Here is a 12,760-nt window from a genome sequence, read left to right as displayed (position 1 = left end):
AAAGCAAGGTCACAATTAGTGATGGAAAAGATGCATAAGAACTAAATTCCACTTATAAGGCTGTTTTCATGAGAATGTCTGTCCACACCCCTCTTGGCGCTAGAGCAGGTTGACAGTAGGTTGTTTGAATTAATATGAGCAAGGTGATGTCAGTGATGTTGCCTGTTTAGCACTTAGCCACCTTAAGAATAAAATCAGCACCTTGATTAGTAAATGGAAATGAGCCCTCATAGGTGGTTGTATCACAGAAAACTCCGTTCTCTTCTTCTTAGATTCTGCCTTTAATCTTTTCCAGATTAGCTCTGAGTATATTTAAATTGAAGTCTCTCTCATTAGCAGGCATTAATTTATTTATATTTGTGAACATCTTACAAATTATCTGCTTCATCAATGTAGAGGGAACTTGTTAGCAAAACAAAGCAAAACAAAACAAAAGTTGAAAACATCTCTTTTAAAGGTGTTTTCATTTTACTTAAACTGCTATGAGATGAACTACTTTTTGTGGAGAAAGGCCTCTCTTACTGTTTTATTTTGACACCTATAGAAAATTGCATATTTATGCCACAAAATGGGCTCAGAGGATGTGTTAGCCTGGCTGGAGGTGCTCAGCTGTTTGTCAGAGTTTAGCTCCAGATTGTAAACACTATTTAAAAGAGAAGTTTGTATGAACCTTTTCATATTTCTCAACCTTTAGTGTTTATATATATAGTGTTATACATGTATTTATTTGTTTTAATAATGACTTGGTATAGTGTAATAGTGCATTGGTTTAGGCTAATCTAGTCTCGTCTTGATACAACTGTGCCAAAACTGGAATGTAAAGGCTGCGTTTCCTTATTCCTGAGAACCTGGGCAGGACAAAATGATGTTCTTTGTAGTAAAATAGCAAGGCTAACTCCATCTGCAAAAAAACTCATGCACACCAACCTTTTTGTAATCTGTGATTACTACAATGTACATATGCCATGAATAATGACATTTGTGCCTTATTTTTTGGATCGACAGCAGTTATACTTTACTGTGAATGTCCGCTGAATGCATGTCTTGCTGTAAGAGGCCCCCCCTTTTTACTTGTATCCTGAATTTCTTGTGTTATTGTCCAATAAGTAATTCTACCTCTGAATCTTGCTTTTGTGCTCTTCTCAGTAGCTCTAAAAATGCTGTGCCTGATTCACCATTGCTTTCTGACTTCATTTGTACCGGTGGAAGAATAAGAAAAAATAGACCCTTAGCTGCCACACTTTTGAGTGAGTGACTGAGGTGCACAACTATGAGTCAAGCCTTTCTGCAGATCGTCTCATTAACGTCGTTACCATTTTTACTTGAAAAACCAACAAACTTTGGCTGAGTTTGTCACTCATGAACAAGTGGATGTCCTGAACGTTTGGTACTGATTTGCAGGCCGTTCTTTCCACTTCTGTTTCTACCATGAGACAAGACAATCCTGACATATTGAAATGCATTTTAATGTTGCTATATGGGGATTGGAGGAAGGATTACTATGCATGACTTCGCTTTGCTAGCAGTGCTTGGCAGCTCCAAAGTACTTTTTGTCCAAGGATTCCCAGTACTATACAGCCTCCTAATTTCCACTGTAGCAAGGTGTCTGCCATTTCATTTTTACGTATCAGGAAACTGAAACATTTAGTAGGAGTGAACAAATCACCTTGGCCAAACTAGTAAATAAAGAGCAACTTGGTTAAATCCTCATCCTCCATGACAAAAAGCAAGTGTGCCAATCTAAGAAACCATGTAAGATTTATGTGATCAGTTGCTTTCCTTTCACCACACATACCGTAAGTCTGAAATGCTGCCATTGTGAATCTGTGTCCATACCTCTTAAAGGAGCTACATCATCCTTTAGTATTTTAGGAAATTGCTCAAAACGACTCTCCAGAAAAAGAGGAAATAAGAAGTAAAGTTAGGTTTTACTATTCTTGTGTTGTTTTTCTCCTTGGTACTTCAGTGGCAGTTTTTTCCATGTCTCGTATTTGATTAATCTTCTTTATGGCATTATATTACTAATCCTATTTAGCCATTTCTGTTCAGCCAGGCACAGAAAACAATGCGCACACACAAAAAGAAAAAAATTAAGTGTAGGGATCATCTCAAACGGTTTAAGAAGTATTTATGAAACATGTCATATTTATGCTGCTACCTGGGTTCTAAATGCAGAGCACCCCAGATCAGAGGGTCTGACATTGCACCTCTAAAAGAAATGCTCCTGCTTTAGTGGAAGCAGTAGTACTGCTCACAAGCTGGCCGGATATTAACCGGTTCAGGCAACATCCCTTCTGTATATTACAAAGATAACTTCTGAGACCTTATTTCCTGTCTGGGCATGTCCTAATCTGAAATGAGATCTCATTTCTGGGTTAAAGGAGATGCTTGATTTGGAAAACTAATTTGGAAATATGTGAGTTACAGTGACCTCCACATTCCTTTTCCAGGATAAATACAGAATTTACACTGCCACTGTAATTAATCCGCAGTAAGATTTCTAGTAATTTCCAGGTTTCTCATGAAACTCTATTGAATTTTGAGTTTATTTACAGCAGAGAAAATCTGAAATAAATCTGCCAGAGTGAGTTGTGTTAATTCAGGCCTGCAACAATATTGCTGGAAACAAAATCTAAGTTTATTTTAAATAACTTTAGAGTTTATATGATCTAGGAGTGTAAAATGTTGCAATTACACTGCTCATATTTGTATTCAGTTTATAGCAGCCAGTGACACACATACTCTTTGTTCAAGAGCCTTCCAGTGTGGATTTATGTGGGTAGTTTTATCTCAGGTTTTTTGGTATTTGTCATAAATCCTTTATTTCTGGAGTAAACTGATAAACCTATCTATTTTTGAAAAGGAGATTTAACCCTTGTATTTGTGAGTGAAGGCTGGAAATCACGAGTCTAGAAAACCAAAAGCATGAATTATTTCTACATAAAACCTCAGGTTTTGGGGGAAAAAAAGGGTTTGTTTTTATTTTAGTCTTGGTCTTGCTTGTGGAATGCTTGGTGCTGGTGAGGCAATGTGGGCGTACATACACATTTATGGAGCTGTGAATGCACACGTATTCTTACACATTGAACCTGAACTGGAGTGTACTGGAGCCTTTCTGAAACTCGACTGTTTTTCCGGGCTGTGTTTCTGGTAGGTTAGTAACTGCCTAGTGCATGGAAAATGGGAATCACCATTTTCTGGGCCCAGACATAGGGGTTCATTATTACCCAGGCAGCGCTCTCACTAAGGGGGAGGGAGGATTGTATTCCACCTAATAAGCTCACAAAAACCAGAAAGAGACATACCAGATGACATCAGGATTATCAGCCTGCCATTCACAAGGTATGCAGTCCCAGAAATCCACTCAAAAATATTTTTTTCTTTTGTTATTTCCTTTTTCTAGAAAAAGCAAGTGAGTCAAACAAAGATCCGGGTGATCTCTACCATCCTCTTCATCCTGGCAGGCTGCATTGTCTTTGTGACCATTCCTGCAGTTATCTTCAAACACATCGAGGGATGGACAGCCTTGGAATCCATCTACTTTGTGGTTGTCACTCTGACTACCGTTGGTTTCGGTGACTTTGTCGCAGGTGAGCAGCTTTGAGCCTAGGTGCTGTGCATGAGGGCCTTGGCTTTTTAGAATTTGTTTTCTGGTGTAGAGAGGAGGCTTTCCACAATGTATTATATTCCAGTGAAATGATGCCAGGTGTTTCTCCTGGGGTTACTGTGCAATAGGACACCAGGTTGATTTAAGATCCAGGTGCTTTGCCATCTGCAGATTGCAAGCATTCAGCAGTGTAGATAACAGGAGTCTGGGAAGTCCTGATTATCCTTTATCGTGCAATGAATTATGCACAAGTCAAATGACTTTCCCGTTCAATTCAAGATTTGTGTTAGTCCGTTATGGCTCAATCTGAAGCTGACTGCAGAAGCAAGCAGCCAAAATGATGAATGGACGAAGGTTTTACAAAGTAGGGCTGAGCCATAGGGCTGGAGAAATCTCTGGTTGGATGCGGTAGTGGGCTGGTACTACAGGAGCTGCAGCATTTCAGAAACTGTGTTTTTTTCTCTAACCTTGGCAGAAATTTTGACATTGCAGTTGGCCTGTTAAGGAAATCTCATGTAGGAAGAGAAGGACTAATGGGGTATGCATCTCAGTGCTAGGAGGATACTCTCCAAGATTAATACAGTACTAGAGGGAACTATAAATATCCGTCCTTATCAATTTCCAAAGAGGGTGTCAAGATTGTCGGCTGGAGAGATGAGAGATTTTTTTTTTTTTCACACAATTGCTTTGCTAATGAAAAGGTGGTTAAAATAAGTGGATTTTTTTCCCCATTAGTACATGACCTCTACTCCTCATTTTTGTTAGTGGTCCTACTTAAAGACGTTAAGATGCCTGCGTTACAAACAGCCATATTATGGTACTGTTTTGTTACTTCCTATAAATCGGTGAAATATGAATGAGTTAAAAACATGAAATGAAACTACAGGGATATACAAAGTTGTCTTTGCTGAAGAGCTGCAGACAAGTCTTTTTGTAGAGAAGACTCTAATCCTCCTTTTTTATGACATAGTGGTATAGAAGATATGAATTACTGAGGAAAAAAAAAGGCACTGAACAAGAGAGCCCCAGATATGAAAAAGAAGTGTTTTATGAGCACTCAGATACAAAAGTGATTGTATGAGCTTGGTCCATTTTAACCACTTAAATGTGAAGAGAAGCTCACTGATACTCTGTGGTATCATAGTGTGAAATAAAGATAATTCACAGTATTTTTCTTAAGCACATCACACTTCAGTATTGTTTTCTTTAATAATATGATAGTAAAAAAATCTCTGAATATCAAATTTAATTGTTCTATATCCAACATGATTAGGAGAATATAATCCACAGCTGGGTGGCTACTAACAAGGGGGATTTTTCAAAAATCAGATGGAGGACCCTGAATAAGAAAACTTCAGAGGCGATCTCATGATAAGAGTTTAAGGCAGGCGATCACCAGGATATTTGGGGGTTATTGCTAGTTTTGAAACAGATTTTCTGTGACTTTTATTTTCTGTCACTTTAATCTCTCAGTATCTCTGTCCCTTCAACATCAAATAAAAAATAATACATCATATTGGTAAAATAGCATCAATGGAGCTATGCTGATTTATCCCACCCAGAACGTGTCCCATAGCAAACTGGGAAAGTTTTTGTACTACTGGAGATAAAATTGTGGATGGAGCCTGAAAAGACAGAGTATCTGATAGGCTGAAGAAAGTGGTCTCATACTTTTTCAGTCACCTGATTATTCTGTAAGACAGACTGAGACAGTCTGTTTCATAGCAAGCTTCCTCAGGGACATGTATGATCAGAAGAGCTTCATTGTACCATAGCAACAACAGTCCCCACCTCCCATTGTTTCACACTCTTAAAGACTGGGAAAAAGAGAGTGATTCATGCAGTCTATGGGGAGAGATTAACATCAAAACTAATATTTGGGTCCCTGCCAATTCTCAAATGTCTGACCTTCCATGGAGATGTTCAAACACCGTACATACACTCATACTGAGTGTGGACAAAATTAAGGAGTTATAGCAATGTCTCAGATTGCAAAAAGCTCAAGGGGAGATGCTGAACTGTGTTGTCTGGTGATTTTAATGAGGGAAAATCCTAAAATCTCTCTGTAGTCATACAGAGGTACAGGTTGGTGTCTATCTCTTGTCTAACCAAGGCTGGGGTCCAGGAAATATGCAATCCTCTCCCCAAGTCCCCTGGTAGGCTTGCTCTTCAGGCAGAGATTTACACAAGTACCACCAAGGTGGTGTTTGTTCACCTGCACTCAGGGATATGGCTGTGCCCATGGGGCTGTGCAGACTCCTTGCCGCTCACTCTCTTCAGCTCAGGGCTGTGCCTGCCTCTCACTGTCTCTCATTCTTGCAGTGTGCGTAGCACTGTGATAGTACTGGGAGTCTCAAAAGTGGGGCTGTGGTTGCTTTCTTTCGGAAAAGTTTATTCTACTCTGTGGTAGGCAGAGTAGAATAAGGCTACTGCACTTATTTTATGGTCTTCGTAGTCCGTTAGATTTGCCAAATGTCTCCCATACTTGTTTTACCAGCTCATCCTGAGACTTGCATGAAGACCATATAGGATGTTTGTTGCTTCATTTGATCCAAATCTCCTCTCAAGTCACTGGCCAGTGAATGCACTGCTATAAGTGATACCCAACCAGATAGTATATCCTTATTATCAGGGTTGATGCACGGTTGGCTTCCTGTCAGATATCCTGATTTGGAGGGGAAGACAAAGCTACTTTTCTTTTTCCTGCACATAGGTCTCTCAATCCTGTAGCTAAAACCAAAAAAATCTGGAAACTCTATAACCTGAGGGCGTTGAACTGTAAAGTTTCTCAAGTACCAGACTGCAGGCAGTTCAGGATAAGGAAGACTAGCTGTATTAAACTTTTTTCTTGGAAATATGTTCATGCTGTTGTGAGTACTATCAAAACAGTAATTTTAGACTCGCTTCAGAGTATAAGCAATATAAAGAAAAGTGTTTACTAGGTGCTCTAGCAGGTCACATAGCAGCAGAACAATAGGTAATTTTGAAGAGTCTTAAATTAAGAACAGACTTCGTTCCTCCCACCTGACGGGCTTCTCATCTATTATTAGAACTACAGTGGTGTTGGCAAGAGTCAAGAAACACTTTCAGGAATGTCTCAAAATTGAAGATATTTTGTCATAATTTTGGCATCTCATGATTCCTAAGCATAAGTATATGCTTATTTCAGGAGGAAATGCTGACATCCATTACCGGGAGTGGTACAAGCCCTTAGTGTGGTTCTGGATCCTTGTTGGCCTTGCCTATTTTGCCGCTGTCCTGAGTATGATTGGAGACTGGTTAAGAGTCCTGTCCAAGAAGACAAAAGAAGAGGTATGACTAGTAATTTCTCAGTGGTTTGTCATTTTATGAGAGCTTTAATTGCCTGATTCCTTCTTGTCTAAAGAAGGATGTTCCTCTGCATGACCAATGCTCAATATTCTGCATGATTTACTCCACTGGGTGCCTTTGTTATACAGTTACCTCTGATCTTGAAGGAACAAAAGCAACTGAAGCAACCTAGGTTGTTACACCTCTATCAGTACCATGAAGTACACAGAACACATCAGTAGGATTGAATTATGGAATAAGAGAGGCCAGCCTTCACTCTGAAACTAGCTACAAAATTGTGATAAAAATTTCAGCGTTCTCTCTTTTAAAATTGGAGATGCATGGGGGTTGAAGACATTAGTTGGCTCTCTTCATTATGAAATAAGAATCTGCCTTTAAACCAGGGTTTTATATTGACTTTTCCTACCTTTCCCTATGCCAGGGATTATCATTCCGAATAAAGGTTTAGATTCAGGCCCCTTACTGAGTACCATATTATTGAAAATTTAAGAAACCGAGTAGTCAGCATTAGGGAGAACATGATTAAATTCACTCAGAATATGCCCCTCATGATTCAAAGACAGTATTGCTAATGCTTCACTCAAGTAAGGGTGGAAAATAGGAGGCAATTGCCATGACTGTAGAACTAAAGCCCGTTGTGGATCATGTTAATAATATAATTTCAATTTTTAAGACAATCTCCTCCTGCATTACTAGCAAAGCTAACCTGGCAGAGTTAGTCAAAGAGCAAGCATAGACAAAATTTAGCAGAGGGGTAGTGCTCTTTATCATTTATGAAGACATCTGCGCTACCTGTGGCCCGGTGCATCCCCTGAGCATCTCTATTAATAAGGGGAGCTTCACAGAGACTTTAGCTGTCAGGTTGATCATCAGCAGGCTCCTAAAGGTGGGAATCTTATCTCTCGTGGGAGATGTGAAATACCTGCTGCCACAAGTAATACAGTTCTAAATGGACGCCTGCTCATCTGGCCTGAGGAACCAAAGATGACTTCCTTGTAGACTACTGAATGCAGAAACTGAGTTCTGGCTACAGCAGCCCAAGCAAACCATTGACCTTGGTGGGCTTCTGCAGATATCTTACTCCTGAATCAGTTCTCCTTTAGCTGAACTTTGGAAAAGGCCTGTGTTGACTGAGATATTGCTTGGTCATTCATCTTCTTTTTTCTCTTTTCAGAATAAATATTTATTCAGTACAGCAGCCATGTATGTGCTTTATTCCTAGCCATTATTCTGCTCTCAGGTGCAAAACAGTTAAACAGAGCAAAGCAGTGAGACATTTAAGGGCATGCTTATGGTGCCCACACAGAACATGTGTTGAAAACTCCTCCAGCTGGCTTGAGAGCGTGGTATTTGGACAGTTAGGCAATGGAAACCTCCATTAAAGACAGCTACATTTGTCCCTGAGAATGAACCCTAAACTGTACCAGTCAGAGGTCCACTTGAAATTATCTAGTGGGTATTTCCAGCATTAATTGCTCTGTGGCTCTGTGGCACTGAGCAGAACCTTCAGGGGGACTGAACAGCTTCATCCACGAGCAATACAGGGGTTGGTACTGGGACTGGTGCTGTTTAACATCTTTGTTGTTGACATGGACAGTGGGATTGAGTGCCTCCTCAGCAAGTTTACCAATGATAACGAGCTGTGTGGCGTGGTCGACACACTGGACAGAAGGGATACCATCCAGAGGGACCTGGACAGGCTTGAGAGGCCCATGCCAACCTCATGAAGTTCAACCAGGCCACGTGCAAGGTCCTGCACACAGGTCAGGGCAATCCCAAGCACAAATACAGGCTGGGCAGAGAATGGATTAAGAGCAGCCCTGAGGAGAAGGACTTGGGGTTGTTGGTTGATGAGAAGCTCAACCTGAGCCAGCAACGCACGCTTGCAGCCCAGAACCATATCCTGGGCTACATCAAAAGAAGCATGGCCAGCAGGGTGAGGAAGCTGATTCTGTCCCTCTACTCCACTCTCGTGAGACCCCACCTAGAGTACCGTGTCCAGCTTTGGAGTTCTCAGCACAAGAAGGACATGGACCTGTTGGAGCAAGTCCAGAGGAGGGCCACAAAGATGATCAGAGGGCTGGTGCACCTTTCGTATGAAGACAGGCTGAGAGAGTTGGGGTTGTTCAGCCTGGAGAAGAGAGGGCTCCGAGGAGACCTTATAACACCTTTCCAATATCTGAAGGGAGCTGACAAGAAAGCTGGAGAGGGACTTTTTACAAGGGCACCTAGTGATAGGATGTGGGGTAATGGCTTCAAATTGGAAGAAAGCAGATTTAGATTAGATATCAGGAAGAAATTTTTCACTATGAGGCTGGTGAGGCACTAGAAGAGGTTGTCCGGAGAAGTTGGGGATGCCCCATCCCTGGAAGTGCTCAAGCCATGGGGCTTTGAGCAACCTGGTCTAGCGGGAGGTGTCCCTGGCCACAGCAGGGGGGTTGGAACTAGATGATCTTTATGGTCCCTTCCAACCTGAACCATTCTATGATTCTATAGTATGGGAAAATAAGTTACTGCATTGCTTCACTGGCTGTTGTGCTGTTTTGAAGCATATCAGTATAACTATATGTGATTACTTTTGCTCACTCCTGATCATTTACTACTGACATTATAAGTCAGGAATTTTGTTCTTAACCAAGGAGGCACTAGCACGAACACTTTACATCACGCAACACAGCTATAAAATGTGTGATGTGGCAAAATGTGAAGCAGGCAGACAAGTTGCCACATAAGCCGTTAGCTAGTCACTAGTTAGTGTGTTCAGAGCTTGGCCAGTATAAACACTTTGCTGCTGAAGTTGGGTCCAGATGGATGCACTGGAGCTGGGACCAGTCTCCAATTTTATGGCAGAGAAGAAAGTGCTTGTGCTGCTGTTCTGTAGGAAGGACTGTCGCTTCATTTTGCTGTTGTTTCTTTATTATTATTCATTTCTCTTTCTCGTTGTTGTAAAGGTTGGAGAAATAAAAGCCCACGCAGCAGAGTGGAAAGCAAATGTGACGGCTGAGTTCAGAGAGACACGGAGGCGGCTTAGTGTGGAGATCCATGACAAACTTCAGCGGGCAGCCACCATCCGGAGCATGGAGCGCAGGCGCCTGGGCCTGGACCAGCGGGCCCACTCCTTAGACATGCTCTCTCCAGAGAAGCGCTCTGTCTTTACTGCCTTGGAAACAGGACGGTTCAAGGCCTCATCTCAGGAAAGCATCAACAACAGGCCTAACAACCTGCGCCTTAAAGGGTCAGATCAGCTCAACAAGCACGGGCAGGGGGCATCTGAGGACAACATCATTAACAAGTTTGGATCATCTGCTAAGATGACCAAAAGGAAAAACAAAGACCTCAAAAAGACCATCCCTGAGGACGTGCGTAAAATTTACGAGACCTTCCGAAACTACTCCTTGGATGAAGAAAAAAAGGAAGAGGAGACGGAGAAGATGTGTAATTCTGAGAACTCTTCTAGCACTGCGGTCCTGACCAACTGCATCCAGCAGCACTCAGACCTGGAGAATGGAGTGATCCCCAATGAAACCAAAGAAAGGGAACATGAAAACAATGCGTTACTTGAAGACAGAAATCAAATGTAAAAGATGCTTGACTTGAATTAACAATCTTAGTGTTTTTATATACATATATATATTGAGACACGTGCCTTATACAGACTCCTTATTCAGTCTGAATTATATAGCATCGAAGAATATTTCACTGTGCCATAAAGACTCAAGCTTGCTCTGCCAAAACAAATCAGGAACATAGCACTGCAGAATGGCAACAGAAAGCTACGCACATGGAAATTTCAGCCTGTATAAGATTACCAGGGCAAGACACAAAGGAAGAGACTGAACCATGGCTATGTCACCAGAGTGGTCCTACCATGGCATAATATTAGACAAAGGGCAGCTATGTAAGAAGAGCCTTTGAAAGGGATGAAAAAGAGCGTATCTTTGTAATGGAGTATGCATCCATAAAGCCTTCCCCTGGTAATGAAAAAGAGGAGAAATGATTGGAGTGAACTAGAAACTTTCAGTAAAGCTTAGTTTACGTTTTGGCACGTGATTGAAGCTAGGTTTTTTTTTTTTCCATTTTTGAATCAGATGCATTATCTTTCTAAACTCCAGAAGAATGTCCATGGACACAGCCACCAGCTGGGTGCTGGTCTGAAAAATCAACACAGACATATTTAAGGGTCGGATTGCTCTTTTCATGAAAAAAAAAGGAAAAAAACCTCTGTGGGTATTTATCTTAACCAGTGACGGAAAGAAGAAACAAATGGATTTTTTTTCTCATGTAGGAAATACTCAATGTAAAGTCACAGCAAGAAAGTACATATGAAGAAAATGCAACATCTCATGCTATGTTGTTGAAGAGAAACGTTAATTTAATGATATTTGGCTAGGTGTATAAAACAGTGGGCCAACTGTTTTTTTTTAAAGAATTTCTCATTCACACTTTCTACCACTGGAAAAAACCTTCAATTTTAATGCTGTAAGACTATGAAGACAGAAGGAAAGCTATAGCTTTTGCATGTCAGCAAACTGCTGTTCTCTGTAGCTGAATCTGAATTTTTAAAAATAGACATAAGAGCATATATGCTATTCAAATGAGGGCCAGGGCAACCGTAGAATCTCAGGGCTCTCTGCCCCCTGTTGCTGGGTTTGGGTTTAGACATAAGCTGCAGTCATAATCTCAGAAAAAAAAAAAAAGAAAAAAGAAATTTAGGAAAAAGAAGTTGAGAAAAATATGGTGGTAATCTTTTAAGTGCTTATAGCTTTAAGTGCCATTAATGCTGTCACATTTTGTAACTTTTTAAACAAGTATTTTGAATTATTTGTTTTATTTCCTTTCAGGTACTGTCTTTGTTTGACATTTGCTATCTCTTTTCTTGATAAAATCTTAACATGAGCTCTCTGCATTTCTAGACTAAAGTGAAATGTAACCAAACTGTGGACATTTTTTAAAAATCTTTTGTGGTGTCTGGACATATGGATATAAGGAATACAAATGTCCCTAGACTTCACAGTAATTATTCAAAGAAAAGGCTGCAAAATAATTAATGGGAATTGCAAAACACACTCAAATTTTGTAGCCTCAGCCTGTGGGCTACTGCGTTTACCATTGCAGATAGAATTTGCATGCTGGAAATGAGATACACGATTGCACCAGCGATACTTTCCCCTGCGCCTTCACAAAATCCTAAATATTCCTGCAATTCAAACTGTGGGCTTATAGGTAAAGTAAACATGGATGTAGATGGCAGAGACGTACTAAGTCTTGCAAGTTAGTTGAACGTACTGATACTCGCAGGTCATACAGACACAGAATTTTGGATTTGCATGACCCACGTCTGCACGCACAAAAATGCACGCTTCATTTTCTGTGATAGTTTCTGAGATTTTATGCACAATGAGCCAACTCAAAATCTAACTGGTCACCAGAATACATGATTGCTATGGCTATGACTAGAAGCACAGCAATGCAAATGCAAATTTTGAGTCTGCATATTTGCATATCTAATTAACTCTGCACGATTTGCAGGAGTGAGCCAAATTCCACCAGTGCAGAGGAGGAAAGAAGTCCTCGGTGTGTTCTGTCTGCTGGTTCACTTCCCTTGAAATATCATATCATCTCTCTAATTTTGTTATCTGTTTGAAAATTAAGGATGAAAAAACATTTGAAAAATTTCAGGTCATTTGAGATTGCTTCAGCTCAATAAGATCTAACAGAAATTGAATTCTGCTTAGTTCACCAGTGAATCTCTTAAGGTGTGGGGCTTGCTCTGGCTTTAGCTTACTGGAGGCAGGGCAGTAAGCCCAGTCCCCAGGGAAAGTT

General features: G+C 40.7%; 1 protein-coding gene across 1 annotated transcript in view; it reads left to right on the top strand.

Annotated features, from left to right (window-relative positions):
* KCNK10 (potassium two pore domain channel subfamily K member 10) overlaps positions 1-11,621 on the top strand; it is a 66,213-nt gene extending 54,592 nt beyond the window's left edge. Inside the window, exons 6-8 of the mRNA XM_074585452.1 lie at positions 3,404-3,590; positions 6,777-6,919; positions 9,889-11,621. Coding sequence (XP_074441553.1) covers positions 3,404-3,590; positions 6,777-6,919; positions 9,889-10,518 — 960 coding nt within the window. The 3' untranslated portion in view covers positions 10,519-11,621. The remainder of the gene's footprint in view (positions 1-3,403; positions 3,591-6,776; positions 6,920-9,888) is intronic.
* The last annotated feature ends 1,139 nt before the right edge of the window (positions 11,622-12,760 follow it).

The sequence above is a fragment of the Larus michahellis genome, chromosome 4 (genome assembly GCF_964199755.1).
Source record: "Larus michahellis chromosome 4, bLarMic1.1, whole genome shotgun sequence".
Taxonomy (NCBI): Eukaryota; Metazoa; Chordata; class Aves; order Charadriiformes; family Laridae; genus Larus; species Larus michahellis.
The sequence above is the reverse complement of the archived record's forward strand: the minus strand, read 5'-3'. Positions and strand labels throughout refer to the sequence as shown.